General features: G+C 49.1%; 5 protein-coding genes across 5 annotated transcripts; all 5 read left to right on the top strand.

Annotated features, from left to right (window-relative positions):
- Positions 1-4,011: 4,011 nt before the first annotated feature.
- On the top strand, positions 4,012-5,510 carry AAFC00_005056 (uncharacterized protein; the record flags this gene model as incomplete). Its single annotated transcript, XM_069344788.1, has 4 exons — positions 4,012-4,065; positions 4,124-4,587; positions 4,644-4,746; positions 4,803-5,510. The coding sequence occupies 4 exons, from the start codon at positions 4,012-4,014 to the stop codon at positions 5,508-5,510; spliced, it is 1,329 nt and encodes a 442-aa protein (XP_069202614.1).
- Positions 5,511-7,015: 1,505 nt separating this feature from the next.
- AAFC00_005057 (uncharacterized protein) lies at positions 7,016-7,544 on the top strand (the record flags this gene model as incomplete). Its single annotated transcript, XM_069344789.1, has 2 exons — positions 7,016-7,105; positions 7,161-7,544. 2 exons carry the CDS (start codon positions 7,016-7,018, stop codon positions 7,542-7,544), a joined length of 474 nt encoding a protein of 157 aa, XP_069202615.1.
- A 1,055-nt stretch (positions 7,545-8,599) lies between these two features.
- AAFC00_005058 (uncharacterized protein) lies at positions 8,600-10,336 on the top strand (the record flags this gene model as incomplete). Its single annotated transcript, XM_069344790.1, has 1 exon — positions 8,600-10,336. The coding sequence occupies one exon, from the start codon at positions 8,600-8,602 to the stop codon at positions 10,334-10,336; it is 1,737 nt and encodes a 578-aa protein (XP_069202616.1).
- A 674-nt stretch (positions 10,337-11,010) lies between these two features.
- AAFC00_005059 (uncharacterized protein) lies at positions 11,011-12,286 on the top strand (the record flags this gene model as incomplete). Its single annotated transcript, XM_069344791.1, has 4 exons — positions 11,011-11,659; positions 11,706-11,833; positions 11,883-12,114; positions 12,183-12,286. 4 exons carry the CDS (start codon positions 11,011-11,013, stop codon positions 12,284-12,286), a joined length of 1,113 nt encoding a protein of 370 aa, XP_069202617.1.
- A 3,387-nt stretch (positions 12,287-15,673) lies between these two features.
- AAFC00_005060 (uncharacterized protein) lies at positions 15,674-17,058 on the top strand (the record flags this gene model as incomplete). Its single annotated transcript, XM_069344792.1, has 4 exons — positions 15,674-15,885; positions 15,935-16,374; positions 16,435-16,652; positions 16,708-17,058. The coding sequence occupies 4 exons, from the start codon at positions 15,674-15,676 to the stop codon at positions 17,056-17,058; spliced, it is 1,221 nt and encodes a 406-aa protein (XP_069202618.1).
- Positions 17,059-17,616: the final 558 nt, after the last annotated feature.

Raw genomic sequence — 17,616 nt, forward strand, 5'->3', positions numbered from 1 at the left:
GCTGTCAAGGTACCTTACCTTGCGCATTACTGTGAAACGAGAGGAAGCGATATACTGCCTGGTCGTACGTAGTGAGGTGCTGATCTGGATCCGGTGATGCGGCGCCAAGAACTGATCGATCATCTTGGTACAAGTTTACAAGTGGTACAGCATCGGGATTTCTGCCAGAATTCTCCGAAGACTTCCTTCCTTCGTCACTGGACAGGGCAGGCAAACCGTCAGGGTGTGCACCAAGACAAGGCAGTCGTGCGCGTCTTCATATAATTCATCATTTCATCCTGACCGACCACACTGCAGTTGTGGTCAAATCAGTATCGTACAGTATTGTGACCACTGCTTCTATAGGGTGTGACAAGAAACATGATCCGATTAACTTTGTGTTGCACCCGGGCTCATGTTTGGGGATAATTTGACGCATCGACCTCGTCATATATGGGATCTGTGATCTTTCGTCCGACTGATTGAATTTTTCGGTCTTTTGCGAGGGAGAAAAGATTCAGCTCCTAGCTACTTTGCGTTCATCTATACAGTCAAGAGAACAGACAGAACCGTTATCGTCTCCGTCCGGACTATATTAATAAGATCCATATCTTCTACTCCTCCGTCAGACAATCGCTTGTCTGATCCTTCCCCTCGCATCAACAACAAAAGGTATCTCAAATAATAAAAAGATAAAACTTTTCTAGTACAGCTAGCTAGCTAGCGAGCGGTTTCTATCCTGCCCCGGCGACAGAATCATGATCCTAAACAAACAACGACCACGACAACCAAGAAACAAATCTACTCGACCGACTCGGTTTGGCGTTTCTTGATGCCGAACATCTGCAGCGTCTCCTGCCAGAAGCCAACATCATTGACGTCGAGAGTCGCCTCATGGGCATCGACGAGCGGACGCTCCCACACCAAATCCGCCTCGTGCGGCTTGACGACCGGCGAGCGCTTGATGAGTTTCCATCCGATGTACAGCACAGGGCTGACGAAGCACATGGTGTAGTAGGAAAGGAAAGTACCGACGTCCCACCAACCCGGCAGGAAAGTCGAGTAGCCGTACATGCAGACGGTGAAGATCATGGCACAGAGCGCGAAGATGGCGCACCACGGCTGCCACCAGCCCTTGTAGGGCAGGTCGTCCCGGGACATGCCCTGGACTTTGAGAGCGCGGTAGAAGAATAGGTACACGACGCACATGCCGATGTAATCGATGAGCTGCGCGGCTTCGGTCAAGTTGGCTAGCCAGGTGATGACTTGGGCGCTGCCGCTGCCGATGGCCAGGAATGAGAGGAAAGGGAAGATCATGGTGATGCAAAAGCAGTAGATCGGCACACCCTTCTTTGTGCACTTGCGCAGGAACTTGGGCGCGTGGCCGTCTAGAGACAGAGAGTACAGAGTACGCGATGCGCAGTACACATACGAGTTACCAGCGGAGAAAATAGACGTGACGAGGAGGGCATTGGTGATGTGAGGGAGGACGCCGATGCCGAGGTTCTGCATGGCGATAACGAAAGGAGAAGCAGCACCAGTTCCGGAGCCGGTCGAGTCGCCGTTGAGGACGGCATTCAGCTTGGGATCATTGTAAGGGATCACGATACCGCAGCAGAGAGCACCGCCGATGAAGAAGATCCCGAAGCGCCAGTAAGTCGTCTTGAAGGCGCTCTTGAGCGTCTTGCGGGGGTTGATGGCTTCTCCCGCCATCATCGAGATGTACTCGGGTCCGACAATGGTGAAAGCAGCTTGCCAGAGTGCAGCAAGGAGTCCTTCGAATCTGCCCAAAGATCCGGTTGTCACGTATTCGGCGAATGCACCGGGCTTGTTCCAATACCTAAACCCATACGCGTCGTGTTTCGGATTGCCACCGACCACTGGAAGGCCGATATCAGCACACAGTGTCCTGGTGTGGCTACCTTGTAGCCATTTCTGGCTTAAGGGCACGATTTGCTTGAAGGCAAGACTTACTGGTAATGAAGGTGAAGCAAAACACAATGCCAATAAGGATGACTTTTCCGGTCGAAAGCCAAAACTCACTCTCACCGTAGTACTTGACAGCGAAGAGATTGATCAGTCGAATTCAGTATCAGTACCTTGAATCTTACATATAGCACATGATCCAAGGCTCACCCGTAGAGGACAATGCACCCGGCACAAACAGCTGCGATCGGAATGTCGTCTCTCCAGAACGTAAGGACTAGATTCAGCGCTGAGATCTCCCAAGGGATGAGTACAGCCTCGTAGAGGAAGAAATTCCAGCCAAGCATGAAACCAAACGACTCGTCGACCCATTTTGAACCCATACGGATCCATCCACCACTCACGGGCATGAACACGGCCATCTCGGCCATGCAATTATTGACACAGCCGAGGAAGATGCTGTACATTGTGAAGGCGATGAGCAAGCTCGCCGGCCCACCCTCAATGAGACCGTACCCGATACTGACGAACAGCGCGGTGCCGATCGAGCCACCGATGGCTATCATCTGCATCTGGCGGGAGCTCAAGTGACGCTTCAGGTCGCTGGTGACTCCGACATCGTGGTCGCCGCTCGGAGAGTCGTTGACCTCGTATTGCTCCTTGTCGATGCCGGTCTGGCCGAAGACAGCCTCGTGCTTCGGATCGGCCATGTTTGGCTGATGGGTTAGTCTCCGATTGATTCAGACGACGAGCATCAGATGTAGCAAGAATGACGACGCTTAGGCGTGCAAAACTGATTGGCTCTTGCTGCAGATAGAAACGCTTCGGATATATTAGAGCAATCACGAAACAGAGGATAACACGCCGTGTTTTTCGACTCAAGGCAACTCAAACCGGTAAACACTCAGAATGGAGGCGTGACATCACGCACGGCTTCCCATGAATACATATACTGAGTGATAAACATGGGTAAAACAGGCAAATCCATATTGGTTGTTCTAGACCCAGACCCAAGCGAACGATAATCGACTTCTTGCCCTATCAGCGACAAGCAGTATGTCGCAGCTTTGCACACGATAGACATGCGTCCGGATAAGCCTTAATCAGCCTTTTGCCGCCTCGGTGTTGATCCCGTCACATGGTCTCACGACAGACTTGAACCTACTTGTCTGTTACACCTGTGCTGTCGTGTGTTCATCTGGCTGAGATGTCGAGGTTTTAAATATCCATTCCCGCAACTCCTCAATTTGGTGTATACCTGCTCGACTCTCCATTTCTTCCAAGACCTCACGCAAGTCTTGCCCTGTTTCTTCGTATTGCTTGTTCGTCTCAGCGAAAAGCTTGTCGGCTTCCAGAACAATTCATCCAGTCAGTGAAAAGTCAAAGTGGAAAGCTTACCAGCCGTCTCTTGGCTCGACATCGCTACTGATCATAGAACGAGGTACGGTCCTGTAGATGGTTCTTCTATGGGAGATTCAGAAGTCGAGAATACGTTATCTTGATGCAAAGATAGTGTATCAAGCTAATGCTATACATGGGACCCACCACGTCACCCACGTATCTGGAGAAGATAAGCTGGGGAAAAGTGAAGTCATTGGCATAACCCGTCGGAGTAGCCGCTGTCGACGGAGGCCTTCGACGATAAGATTTTGTGTGTCGGTCTCCCCATGAATATACTGCACTGTAGCTTGGCGACTTTAGCCCCACATATCTCCTTTTTAGGCCTCTGCAGCCCATAGCTATCATTGGTGGATTGCCTCTTGCAGTGAAAACCCACACTCGACATGTAATATACAGTAACCTTGGCCCTTATCATGGACGAGTCCGAGTTAGGGTGTCTTTTCCTTCTGGTCATGGTTTGGCGCAACACAGTGCTACCGCCTGTTACACTCTGCCAGCGTGACGGGTGTGCTCCACGACAGCACGTCGGGGATTCCGCGTAGTTATCAGAGGAACCCTAGGAACCATGTCGCCCATTTATGGTCTATACAGACACTGTCGCAGCAAACAGAAAAAAGTTCTGATAATCAATTGCACAAGTTGACGATTGCACAGCCAATTTCACTTATGATTCTGTAGATAAGTTATTTTATCACATCTCCCATAATGCCTCACTCTGTTCAGGATCAGCTGCTGGAAGAGGATGTCTTCGATCCCAAAGTAAGTCTACCGAGTATCAATTGCCATCACCATTGCACTGGTTCTAACAACAAGGTAGATCCACCTGAGTTACAAAGAACCCGATAAGAGTTTCACACTTGCAGACCTAGGCTTGGTTCAGCATGAAGACAGCACACCGACGGCAGGAACGCTGCCGTTTCCCCTGCTTTCTCGACAGGGTGTTATTGCGTACCGCCGTTCCACCATGAGTCCAGAAGTCATCAAGAAATGTGCAAGACTTGTTGGCGAAGGAACTTTGGTCATGCGCAATGTTTCCAAATGCTCTAGATTTGTAGCTGATTTCTGGTCTCATCCCGAGACCACCAGAATTGTATCCAGTGCTCTTCGTGTTCCTTTGGACGTGATAATGCCTATGGAAATGGGACACACTAACATCCAAGTGACTGGACAAACCGACTTGCTGGAGCAATTGAGAGTCGAGCCTTCCGTAGAAGCGACGCCCTTGACGGAAGAGGAGAAGAACTATGACCCATTGGGTAGCAACTCAGTCATCCCGTGGCAGTAAATAGCAGTTGCCCTGATCTGAACATGATCTTTGCTGATTTTGTATCAACCAGCTACGACTCCTACCCGTACGTATGCATTATCATGTTGAGTGATACTACTCACATGCACGGAGGATACACTTACATCAAGACCGGCGATGGATCTACACAAAAAGCAAGTCTTCGAGCTGAGCACCAGTCTTCGAATAGCCTTTGCTAATGTTTCGAAAGATTGAGGGACCAAGTCTGGGAACGGCCGTAGTACTACAAGGCGGACAGGTGGAGCATCTTGCAGCTCGAGCCTTTGGAACTGCTGAGCGGATAACTACCATCTCATCGTACAGAGTCAAAGCCATCGGTGCTTGGGACAACAGCTTCATCAGCAATGTCCGCCCGTATGATTCTCTCCCCGAGCTCTACAATGATTGGTCGCTGTATCGCTTGAAGAAGATGCGCGAGGAGATCGAGGCCATGGAGGCCAAGATTGTGGATGCGCAAAAGCTCGAGCAGAAGTTCCCTCACAGTGAAGTTGAGGCTCTCTGTGAAAGACTCACAGACTACTCAGCAAGAACGGCCAGACAAATGATTCATCCTCAGATTCGCGACAACATGGTGTCAAAGTTCTCACAAGCTGGAGTCGGCAAGGCCCCGAAGTTGTGGGCGAAAGTCAAGGCTTTGCCAGATAGCGCGGACCACATAGCCAATGCGATGGAGAAGACGGAAGCAGAGATGCCTGAGTTGACCAAGTATATCCTAGACTGGTGCGAGACCAAGGCGAAGATTGAGAGGAACATCCCAGAGACCAGCCAACATGGCCCATTCGCATGGCCCACTGGAGAGGTCTACTATTTCCCGGATGAGTTGGTCCGACAGGGTCTGAAGGAGGTATTGCTCGACTGGATGGACAGAACTGGCATTCTTGCACTGGTCCAGGAGTAGGCGTATATCTTCATCCAGTTGAACATATATTGAGTCTAGTAGCTCTCGAAATTGATAAGTTGTTGGTCTGCTGATTGGGTTGATCAAGGTCGTTAGTCATAGGAGTGAGCCTTGACGAATATGCATTGGCGATATCAGTCTATTGAAGTAAATGGCATCCCCGGCCTGGGGGCATATAAAGAAGTGGGAGCGCGCAGTAAGCACTAGCACGGAGTAGGCAGGCGCGGATGCTTGAGTTGGCGACATCCATACGCACGGACGTAAGTGGAACCTTGATCTGAGTCTCGACCAGCTTACCTTACTTCTGACACTTGATCCGCAGGTTTCGTGTTCACAGTGTGAGCCGCATAGCATTCCCTTTGCAATTAGCATATATGTGCAGGCAAGGCACTATCTATACGAGTCTAGTGGGATAGGCGTCTTTGCTCGTGCTCAAGAGAGCTCTCGACAATAGCAACACTAGCTACGAGTCCTCGAAGCACAGCAAGGACCTCGTGCATCAGTATATTCATTGGCATTCGTTGGCAACCAAGGGCCTTTCCGTACAACCAGATCCATTTCGATCTCATCCTAATACTGCCGCATTTATGAAACCCAGCGGAGCTATCAGACTGCCGCGATCGTAGAACATCACTCACGTTTCTGTAATACAGCTGCATGCGTTATCACCTGTATCCTGTGGGGCCAGCCAAAACGGCTTTTCATCTTGCGTTACTCCTCATTCATGCTCTTCCAGAATACAGTCATCTTTGATTCTCTGTCATATCACTGGGCGATGCTGTACTGCATAGGTGTCTCATTTCAGCAGTACCACGACACTTCTTAGCACGACGATGCCCTCGCGATCCTATTCACAAGCATACTCGCATCTTGGAGGCTGTAAGGCGGTCCTCGACCGTCGTCGGCGTGTCTGGCCGCATCTATACATGCTAGAGACTGCTGTATGCTCACCCGAACGATCCAGAGCACGAGATCTTCATAGCATCGTAAGCTGTTGGTTCTGTTATATTGCGAGTAGGTCGCTGAGAGATCTTGAAACAATTCAGTTCTGGGCAAGATCTATATGTCTTAAAGCCTGTGTCTCCGTCGATTTTCGACCTCTTGCAAACAATTAAGGAGTCATTTGGTGACAACCTCCGGCTTCGACTACATGTGGATCACGATAAAGAGCAACAGACTCTCATCTACGGATACTATACCACCAATCTACTAGGATCAGTAAATAATTACGCTTCTTTATCTATTACAGCAAGAAAGAAAATCCTTTACGAAGTCGGCCGAGCACTAGCTGACATGCATGCGAAGAATTGGATACACTTAGGTACAAAGTTGCTACTTTTCTGTAGATGAAAAGTCATCCGCTAACTGTCCGTGAAGATGTAAAACCGGATAATGTTATGTTAGATTGTTTTATCGATGACAAAGACATCTTCCGGCTTTAGAAAGTAGCATTAAGCGATATAGATTGTGCGCTGCAGCTAATAGAAGGCAGACCCCTCAACGCTATGATGGGGAACGTTATGTGGCGTAGTCCTGAAGGACAGCTAGGAAGAGGTATCGACAAGTCCTCTGAAGTGTTCTCATTTGGGCTCCTCGTAAGTAATAATTGTCTACTTGTTGTTACGCGAAATTAGCTAATCATGCTTTTAGTGTTTTTTTGTAATCACCGGCGTAGAATGGCTCCATCCTGATGTTGATAATCTAGAGGTCGAACCTGAGCCGGTAATATTATTCAAACTACTCACAGCTTTCGGACCCGTACCAGATGCGCTTATCAGACGAGTGAATGACGAACGCGGCAGTGCACTCTTGAAGGGATTATGGCAATCAATCGAAGAGGAAAAGCTATATGATCCTTTTAAGCGTTGGGAAGAACAGACCTTTCCCAATCTTGATCATGAGGCTAAGAGAGTGATCTCAAGTATGACAAATCTTGACCCTGAGCGAAGGTTGACAATGGCAGAAGTCATGGAAGACCCATACTGGAGCGACGCCGACGATTACCATGTCGAAGATGTGGAGGAGAGCACATGATATCCCCGGGAATCATAGCCAGATTCGAACTAGACATGTCGATTCTGGAACATCATTCACAGTTCCAAACCCTTCTTCACCCGATGGATGAAGTTTCGACAACACAAACGTAAGCCCAAAGACAGGCAACGTGGAAGAAAGCTTCGATCATGACTCGGTGTGGTCTACCTTTGAGATCATGAAACATTTGTCCGGAGTCATGATATATAGTCGTGATACTTTTGCCCAGAATAATTATTTTTGACAGGAATGGGATGGACGATAGTGCACGAATGATGCTCTTTCGGTTCCTGAGATCTGTGATGGCATCTTCTTGTATGTCAATCACGCAATCGCGGGCGAATCCTTTCAATATCTGAATTCATCCGCAACAACTGCAACTCAGCACGACTTTGATCGAAATAACACACATGAGATATTCCAGCCATTGTATTGCTCCAGAAGATCATAATACATTAACGAGCCGCGGTACAGGTAGGTTCATTGGCCATCGTTGTATTAATGATGTCTCGTTGTCACGTCATTCGACGCTGTTATGGTGCTCTACACGCTCTACTAACATAGATTGCAATCCGCATAAAGTCCAAACACAACATCCACTTCTGGCAGTCGACAAACCATGGACATCAGCGGATCAATAACAATTATGCCTAAACAATTCCCAACGACCTAGAAGTGGGCTTTTGATAACAAGATCCAACATTACCTGACTTCTCACTGGTGGGTTAATTATGCTCGTCGAGGCCTCGAGCCATGCTGAATACGCAGCCCCACGGATTCACATAAGCTTGACCCTACTGGCACGATGCCGCTTGTGACAGGATTCATACTGTGTCGCGTATCTTGACATTGAGCTTGTCTGTGTCTACCCTCCGAACGCGAGGAGCGGATGTCGCGCTCAGTCAGTAGACGCAATAAGACGCCAGCAGTGAGGCACATGGCGAACGATCAGTGTGTGGCAAGCACAGCGAGCAGTATAGGTATGATAAAAACTTACTAGATATGTATTCGAGGATGGCCATAACGATCTCGCCTCTAGGTATTGTCATTTAAGCATGTCGGGCTCGCCAATCGAGGTCAATGCGGCCAAGAAGCACGTCGTTGATCAGAAACAGATTCCGATCAGCAGTGTCGACGACGTTAGCAAGGACTCACACAGTGGCCTTGGACTCGAGCTGGTCGATGAACCGGAGGTTACTGAATCTCACACTCTTTGGCCATGGTCCAGATCAGCAAACCCTCATTATGATCCAGATGAGATTGCGACGAAGCGGAGTGTCTTTGATGATCCAGAGTTGGCAAAGTACTACATGCCTCGAGCTGACCACGAGAACATCCATCGATTTGATATCAATGAACGATGGACATTCCGCGAAGAGCGTCAAGTTCGTCGAAAGGTCGACTTCAAGATCTTCCTATGGATCCTCGTCATGTTCTTTGGACTGAACCTTGATCGAGGCAATCTTGGCAATGCCACGGCAGACAACCTTCTGGACGACTTGAACATCAGTACCAACGATTACAACAACGCACAGAATATGTATCGCATCGGGTTCTTGATCTCTGAGATCCCATCGCAGATGATTGGCAAGAAGCTCGGTCCCGATCGATGGATCCCAGTACAGATCATCTGCTGGAGCCTTGCATCTGGTGGACAGTTCTTCATTCACAACCGCGCTGGCTTCTTTGCTTGTCGATTCATGCTTGGCCTGTTCATGGGAGGCTTCATTCCCGATACTGTGCTGTATCTCTCGTACTTTTACACCAAGAACGAAATGGGCATCCGACTGGCATTCTTCTGGTTTGTGGACTCGATATCGGGTGTCATTGCTTCATTCATAGCTTACGGCGTTCTTCACATGCGTGGTGTTACAGGACGAGCAGGATGGCAGTGGATGTTCTTAGTCGAAGCTCTTATCACGTTTGTGATCGGATGCCTGAGCTTTCTCTTTCTCGTTCCTGGTCCGACTCAAACCAAGACATTTCTCGCCAAGAACGGCTACTTCACAGAGAGAGAAGAAAAGATTCTGGTCAATAGAGTCCTCCGCGATGACCCATCTAAGGGTGATATGCACAATCGACAAGCGATCTCCCTCAAGATGCTATGGGAGAGTCTCAAGGACTATGATCTCTGGCCCGTCTATGCCATTGGCCTACTATTCGAGATTCCCGCGGCTCCACCCAAAGGGTACCTTTCGCTCACTCTCAAGGCTCTAGGCTTCAGCACCTTCGAAACGACGCTTCTCGGAATTCCCATCACCGTGTTCGCAGCAGTGAACATGCTATGGATAACCTATCTCACGGACAAATTCCGACAAATTTCCATCATTGGCTTCTTCGTGCAGCTCTGGGTCCTGCCTCTGCTTATCGTCGAATACACTTCCGCCGGCTCGATTTCACATTGGGCTCAATACGCAGTGCTCTTCTTCTTACTCGGACAGCCCCTGATGCAGGCCGCTCATGTGGGCTGGTGCTCCCGGCTTAGCAACTCCATCCGCACGAGAGCGGTAGGCGCGGCGCTCTACAATATCACCATTCAGCTGTCCGGTATTGCGTCGTCGAATATCTATCGATCAGATGATAAGCCACTCTATCACAGGGGCAACAGACAACTTATTGGGGTGAATGTCGCTTGTATGGTAGCATATTTTCTAGCAAAATTGTACTACGTGTGGAGGAACAAGCAGAAACGGACCAAGTGGAACGAGATGAGCAAGAGCGAGCAAGCAAACTACCTAGAGGAGACTACTGATCAAGGAAACAAGAGACTGGATTTCTTGTTCGCAAGCTAAATTGCGGTGTTGTGGGCTATGAGATATTGTATGGAAGTGAACTGGCAGAGCATGGATATTATACGGGCAGTGATTGGTAGATAGGTCTAGACGGGCCGTAGAGATGCAGACGAGTTCCATGAACGAGTAGAGTATAAAGTAGCAAATCTCGCGGCGCATATTTTACCTTCTTGATGAGAAACTTCGCCAATGTCACACCACCAAGATTTTTGCTACATATGGAACAAGCGGCTATGTGACTTGCTCACTTTTTATCCTCCTGTCAGAGAAGTGGATCCATCGCTACATAGCATCGGCTATGGACACAGATCCACTTATCTGCCCACAGATGCCTGCCCCAGGTGGGGTCGGACAGGTGTGGACAGGCTGCAAATCGATTTCCCAACCCTTTGGGAGACTATTTGCAATTATCCCACCAGTCATATCTTCGGGCTCAGATTAATGGATGTACTGACACCATTCTGTCCCACTATTGCGTTTCGACACGAGGGATTGTGCGCTGATCTGTTCGTTGCATCTCATTTATGGGAAAGCGTGCTACTGCTGAATGTTGTGTCATCTGATAAGTTATATTAGCGCTTCTTGCGATTAGACTAGCTAGCGTTATATAATACGTGAGTATCGTCTTTGTTACCTGCGTTCATAAGGGAAAGGCTTGTTTACCTATCAATACGATGGCCATACTTGCTTCGTCACCTGTAGCGCTACCCGAGAAGCCCAAGGGCCTTCCTCATCCCGAGTACGAGACTCCTCGGGGAGTGTCGCCTCTCGAAAGTGTGCCAAAGGCTGGACTGCAGTACCCAAATTATACACCTTTCAAGCTTCCGAACCTGGTCGAGCAACCCTTTACAGATCGTGCGGCAGCTTCTGATCCTGCAAAATCGGCGTTGCTGAATGCAGCGAGTAAGGTGATTCACTTGACGCCAGACATTGGGACGGAGCTAGTCGGCCTCCAGATCAAAGATCTCACGGATACGCAGAAGAATGAGTTGGGGCGATTAGTGGCTGAGAGAGGCGTTGTCTTCCTGCGTGACCAGGACCTCGACGTCCACGAGCAGATTGAGTTCGGTGCTTATTATGGGCCGCTGCACATTCATCAGATGGCGGGTATCATACCAGATCTACCATGGGTGCATCCGATCCACAAGGACGAGACGGCAGTCAATGGCAGGTCACATCAGATTTGGCATTCGGATGTGAGCTATGAGATCCAGCCGCCTGGACTCACGATGCTTCGTATGGATACCTTGCCAAATGCCGGACCTGATGGGTCGGAGGTTGGAGGTGATACTATCTGGGCGAGCGGATATGCAGTGTACGAATGTGCGTTTGGTTCGGCTAAATTGTGTTACTTTCATGTGCTGACTAGACGAAGCACTTTCCCCAAAACTTCGCGAAATCCTTGAGACGCTCGAGGCCAAGCATAGCGGTCTTGCGCAAGCTGAGAAAGCACTCAGGACAAACGGCTGCTTGAGGCGTGACCCCATCGAGACCATTGTGAGTACAAGCAATTACAAAGGTCTACATGGTAGCTGATGATCTCTAGCATCCAGTTGTCAGAACCCATCCAGTGACTGGTTGGAAGACACTTTACGTGAATCAGAACTTCACCAAGGAGCTGGTCGGTCTAGAAAAACGACTCGGAGACGCGATCCTGGACGACTTGTACAGAACGATTGCCGAGTCATACGAGTATCAAGTGCGCTGGAAGTGGTCGAAGAATGCGGTTGCCATCTGGGATAACCGCACGACCTTTCACACTGGTATCTTCGATTACTGTGAGTTCTTTGCGTGTGCCATTATCGATCGTGCGATAGATCCGATTGCTGATGTGAATCCTTCACAGTTCCCCATCTTCGACATGGACTCCGTGTGGCGCCTCAAGCTGAGAAGCCTTACTTTGATCCAGCGTCGAAAACAAGAGCAGAAGCTCTGAATGACAAGGCGTAGCGGCTTGTTGGCAGCAAGGGAGACCCATGGTTAGGAATATTTAAATTCTGCCAGACTGGTTGGGAGACCGTCAAAATAGTAGTTTCTTATTAGTAGGATTTCTGTCCTTGTGAACAGTCTTGCAATATGAGGCACGACAGAGCATCTTTGTCGTGTTCTCCAAGTTTAAGAATCCTACGAACACGGAACAGTAATTTTCAGAGTGCTTTGATTACCAATTGCTGGCTGAGTGCCGATCTTTCAATCCATCTGCAGGAATGACACATGCACCAACTATTCACAAGATCTCGAGGAGACATCTCGCTTCTAGAGCAGGTCGTCGAAGTATCCTTTGAGCAATAGAGCTCAGCACGAGTCTACGACGGGCAAGGCTGTCGTTGGTGATTTTTTGCACTAACCCCTCGGTTGTCGTTGTGCGGGTCTCGATATATCATGCTTTTGTCCAATCTACCCGCGTCGTCGTATATTCTTGATTAGGCTACGCCTTGGATCATTTTGTGCCTCCAATATATGGTGACGTGCTATTGCGAATGCTCCTTCAAATATAAAGATCAACAGAACATTGAGGGGTGCTCAACCACTTGCTTGCCGAAGGTACGCATATAAGAAGAGATGCATTCGCCGATACATGACGGTCCCCCCAGGCTCAAGAGGTACCGTGCTAGATCAATATGTTGCGAACTTCGATCGTTGGAGTCATCCTGTCGGTTCTAGGCCTCTACCAGACCGAAGCACAGCTTGTTGGACCTGTTGGACCCACAACTCCTTTGTCAAGCAAAAGTCATCTGTGTAACATCGTCGACTATGGCGCGGTAGCGGACAACTCGACGGATATCTCCGCAGCGCTACATGCGGCATTTGAAATTTGTGTTTTGAAGAATAATGGATCTCGACTCTTGGTGCCGGAAGGAAACTTCTTACTCAACCAAAGCGTGGTACTCAGCAATGCCACTACATGGGCTTTCCAGCTCGATGGCTTGATCACCGCAGCTTATGGCGGGAACTGGACGGTCGAACGTGAGCTTATCCTCCAAGGTTATGCAGGCGTTGATATTCTCAACGACACCATCAATGGTGAAGGTGACAAGAAATTTCTTCTAGATATACTGGTTATTGTCAACGGTAAGTACACTTCTTCTCCATCGTAATTGGCCATGCCCGACTAATAGCAAGACTCTAGCTGTCGACTTCGAGTTCTTCTCAAGCAACGGACTTGGTGCTATCCAGGGCCAGGGGTATCTATACCGCAATGCAAACAAGTGAGTCGAGCAACGACGCGATGGATATCTCAATTGACGTTTGGGTAGCACCGATCGTCCACGAACCTTGAGACTGGTCTCTCCGATCAACGTCGCCGTCCACGATCTTATCCTCGTGGATAGTCCGAAATTTCATTTCGTGCTTGATTTTGGCATTAATGCCGAAGTCTACCACTTAACCATTCGTGGAGCAAACCTAGGCAGTTACGATGGTATCGATGCAATTGGTACCAATTATTGGATTCATGACAATGAGGTGCGGTAGCCTTCGACGAATCCGTGTGCATGGCGTATTGTGACTTACTCACACTTTCGATAGGTCACCAATCGCGACGAATGTGTCTCGGTGAAAAGCCCATCAAACCATGCATTGGTGGAAAACTTGGTTTGCAACCAGGCCGGCTCTGGAATATCCATAGGAAGTCTGAACGTCTCCGCCGAGATCTCTAACATTGTAAGTCATGCTCCGTGAATCATGAGAGAGCCCGCTGACGCTGAAATCAACTTCGCAGCACGCAAGAAACATAAGTATCGTCGGCGGCAACAACGTGGCGTTCATCAAGACGTACCCAGGCGGCTCGGGGTACGTGACCAACATCACCTGGGAGAATTTCCGTTCGAAGAACAGCTTGTATGGTCTTGACATCAACCAGTATTGGCAGAATACGTTCGTGCCAGACACCGGCGCAGTAGCGCTGAGTAACTTGTTTTTCAAGAACTTCTCTGGTTGGCATTTCAGCCATACGTGATTGAGTCAATCACGCTGACAGATCCATAGGTTCCGTTGCCGATGGTGTGAGGAGGCCTCCTCTATATTTCCAAGCGAATGATCTGACATTCGCCCGAAACGTCACTGTCGAAGATTTTACGTTATGGACCGAGAACGGAACCAAGATAGTGAACCTGATCATCAACACCTTTGGGGAAGGCGACGATAGTTATGGTAAAGGTGACGGGATCAAGGGGCTCGCAGAGGGCGCAACTCCGACAGCATACACGAGTAAATACACAATCACGACCGCACCAACCAATTGGGTCGTGCCGACTTACCCAGCCTGGGCTGTACCGACAACTGGTTATGGCAGTGAGTTGCATTTACCAGCATTCGAGTTATTGTGATTGACTTTAATAGCCGACAAACCCATTCCAGTATACACACCTGCACCACTGTGGAAGCCGACAGGGGATTATGATAAGCACTACTGGGGCTCGTTCTAGGACTCGAGGACGTTCCGAGATGTGGTGACCAAGTCTGGTCTGGAAGTGGAAGGATTGGTCCTTGAGCCGAGGCGCGTGGAGTGGGTGGAAGTGGACTGGGTTTCAATGTGGGGACACTGGAGATGTACCACATCCAACGTACCAGCATAGAGTCTTTCCAATGTTGAGGACACAGGATATAGTTGGTCTTACGTGAGATTGCCTTGCTCTGTGTCCACTCAAGTAGCCTATATGACAGATCGTGCAGCTCAGCACATGCGCTCACCTTGTGACATGACAGGAATAATCGTCCTCTACAGGCTCGATAAATGGTGATTGTCAATGGTCGCACAACGGATGTACCTGAATATCTTGGAGTTTGACCCTTTTGGTCGTACGACATTCATCCAATTGGTGGAGAAGTCATACAATGTTCACGCCTCTTCATAGCATTCGTGAGTGCAACCGCTGCATTCGCGCGCAAGAACGCTCATTCATCATTCGTATGTGTCGGTGACTTCTAACTCGGACTTCAAAGCACACCTCCGCACACAACGCCAATCATGAGGTCATGTTTCGCTGCACGGTCAAAGACTAAGGTATCTTACCTTATGCAACCATGCCGCAAATGCAAAGGAAGTATGTTCCGAGGCCGAGAGAGCGGAACATACACAGAGGCAACTTCGTCTATATAATTCGATGCAATGCATGAGTATACTCGCCGTACAATTATTGTTCACGAGTCGGGGCGGGGCAAGTGGGGGTGGGACAGAAAAAAAGTCCCACTCACAAACACTGGCAAACAGCAAAATCATTATTATGTTTAGAGGATGACAGAAACTTTATTATAAGGTATTCCCCACTGCCCAGTATCTCTTGCGTAACTATACTCGCTCCTTAGACGTGACTACCGAAAGTACAGCAAAGAACAATGGCTGCCGGGAAGAGAAGTCCACCTTTCAGAGCGGAGCATGTCGGCTCTCTGCTTCGTCCGCAAAGTCTGGTGGAGAAGCGCTACGAGGTGGCCGCAGGCAAGGCCTCTCAGGCTGATCTTGAGCCGCTCGAGGACAAAGCCATCGCAGATGTAGTCAAGTTGCAGAAGGACTGCGGCTTCGCTGCTGTGAGCAGTGGTGAATACGCCAGGTAGGATTAGTCCCGTCGTCTTGTAAACGAAGATATCTAACAAGCGAAGACACATGTTCTGGGGTACCTTCTTCGAGGAACTCAATGGCATGAAGGAGCTCCAATTGGGTGTGCTCAAGGGCTATGACGCATCCATGTTCCGTGACTACGCTCCTGATGTCAAAAGCTTCATGGAGGCCAAGGAGGTGCCCAACGCGGTCACCGTGTGTGTCGGCAAGATCAGCCATCCTGGACACAGCAGTTACCAACGTGAAGTCGGAGTCATGAAGAAGGTTGTCCCTGAGAGCGAATGGAAGAACATCAAGATCACAATGATCTCGCCTAGCTGGTACCACTTCAGATACCGTGCCGGCCGTGCTTACCCAAGTGATGTTTACAAGAACGACGAGGAGTACTTTGCAGATGTGGCAAAGGCTTACCAGGCGGAGTTGAAGCTGCTGCACGCCGCTGGCATCAGGAACATCCAGGTCGACGATCCTAATCTTGCTTGTGAGTTTCCATTCCGAAGAACAGGCATATCCGGCAATCGCCTAACTAGATTCGTTCCAGACTTCTGCTCAGAGGCCATGCTCGAGGGCTGGGCTGCGGACAAGGGCAACACCAAGACCGCGGACGAGATGTTTGACAGTTATGTCAAGTTCTACAACGCCTGCTTCGAGCGTCCTGACGATATGCATCTCGGCATCCATCTTTGCCGTGGCAACTACATTGGTAGCCGTCACTTCTCTGAAGGTGCTTATGACAACATCGCCAAAAAGCTCTTCCAGGTATGTTTCGTTTCTCAAGATATGTTGGATTTATGTGCTGATAGATGTGATGTAGGATCTCAATGTCGACACTTACTATTTGGAGTACGACACTCCGCGTGCAGGTGGATTCGAGCCGTTGACCTACCTTCCCAAAAACAAGACTGTTGTATTGGGTGTCGTTACGTCGAAGTTCCCCGAATTGGAGAAGCAACAGGATCTTGTAGATCGAATCGGCCAAGCGGCAGACTTCATCGCCAAGGGAAGCGGTCAAAGCCGCGAGGAGGCTCTTGATCAAATCTGCATCTCGCCGCAGTGCGGCTTCGCCAGTCATGCCGAGGGCAATGCTGTTACCCATGAGGATATGCGTAAGAAACTCGAGCTGGTCAGAGCGACAGCGAACCAGATCTGGCCCGGTCAAGCATAGGTTTATGTTGGTTGGTGTGAGAGATTTCGCCCATGAGGGTTTGAATTTGTCCGCATCAAGAAAATCGGAAAATGGGAAAAGAGAGATATTCGGTAATGGTTTGACGAGTGTTGGGATTCTCTTGTACGTAGATAACGCCTTAGGAACTAAAATAGAAAAGTAAGGGAGGAAATATATATTGCAAGTCGTGAAGGTTTTGTTATGTGTTACAAAGAAAAATATGAGGTAAGATGAAACTTGGACATGAGAAACTCGCAAAAGTGCATAACTATTCCAAGACAAAGCGACGTAAACTACAGAATCGGACACTCAGACAGTATCTTTCACGGAAAATAAATTGCTTTTCCTAAAGATAAGAGCGAATAGGAGTATTTGCCGATGAGAAGGGAAAAGTTCAACATGGAGCAACCTGGTCAGAAGGACAGGGTCCCCCTCGAATTCCAGGGCTGAATGCGACACTCGAAAGAACGGACCCCTCGCCTCGAGAGGCGGATATCGTGACCATTGGATGCTCTCCTAGAGACAGACGAAACGTAAAGTCGGCCTGCCCTCGGACTT

The sequence above is a fragment of the Neodothiora populina genome (genome assembly GCF_041146345.1).
Source record: "Neodothiora populina strain CPC 39397 chromosome Unknown canker_contig_5, whole genome shotgun sequence".
Taxonomy (NCBI): Eukaryota; Fungi; Ascomycota; class Dothideomycetes; order Dothideales; family Dothioraceae; genus Neodothiora; species Neodothiora populina.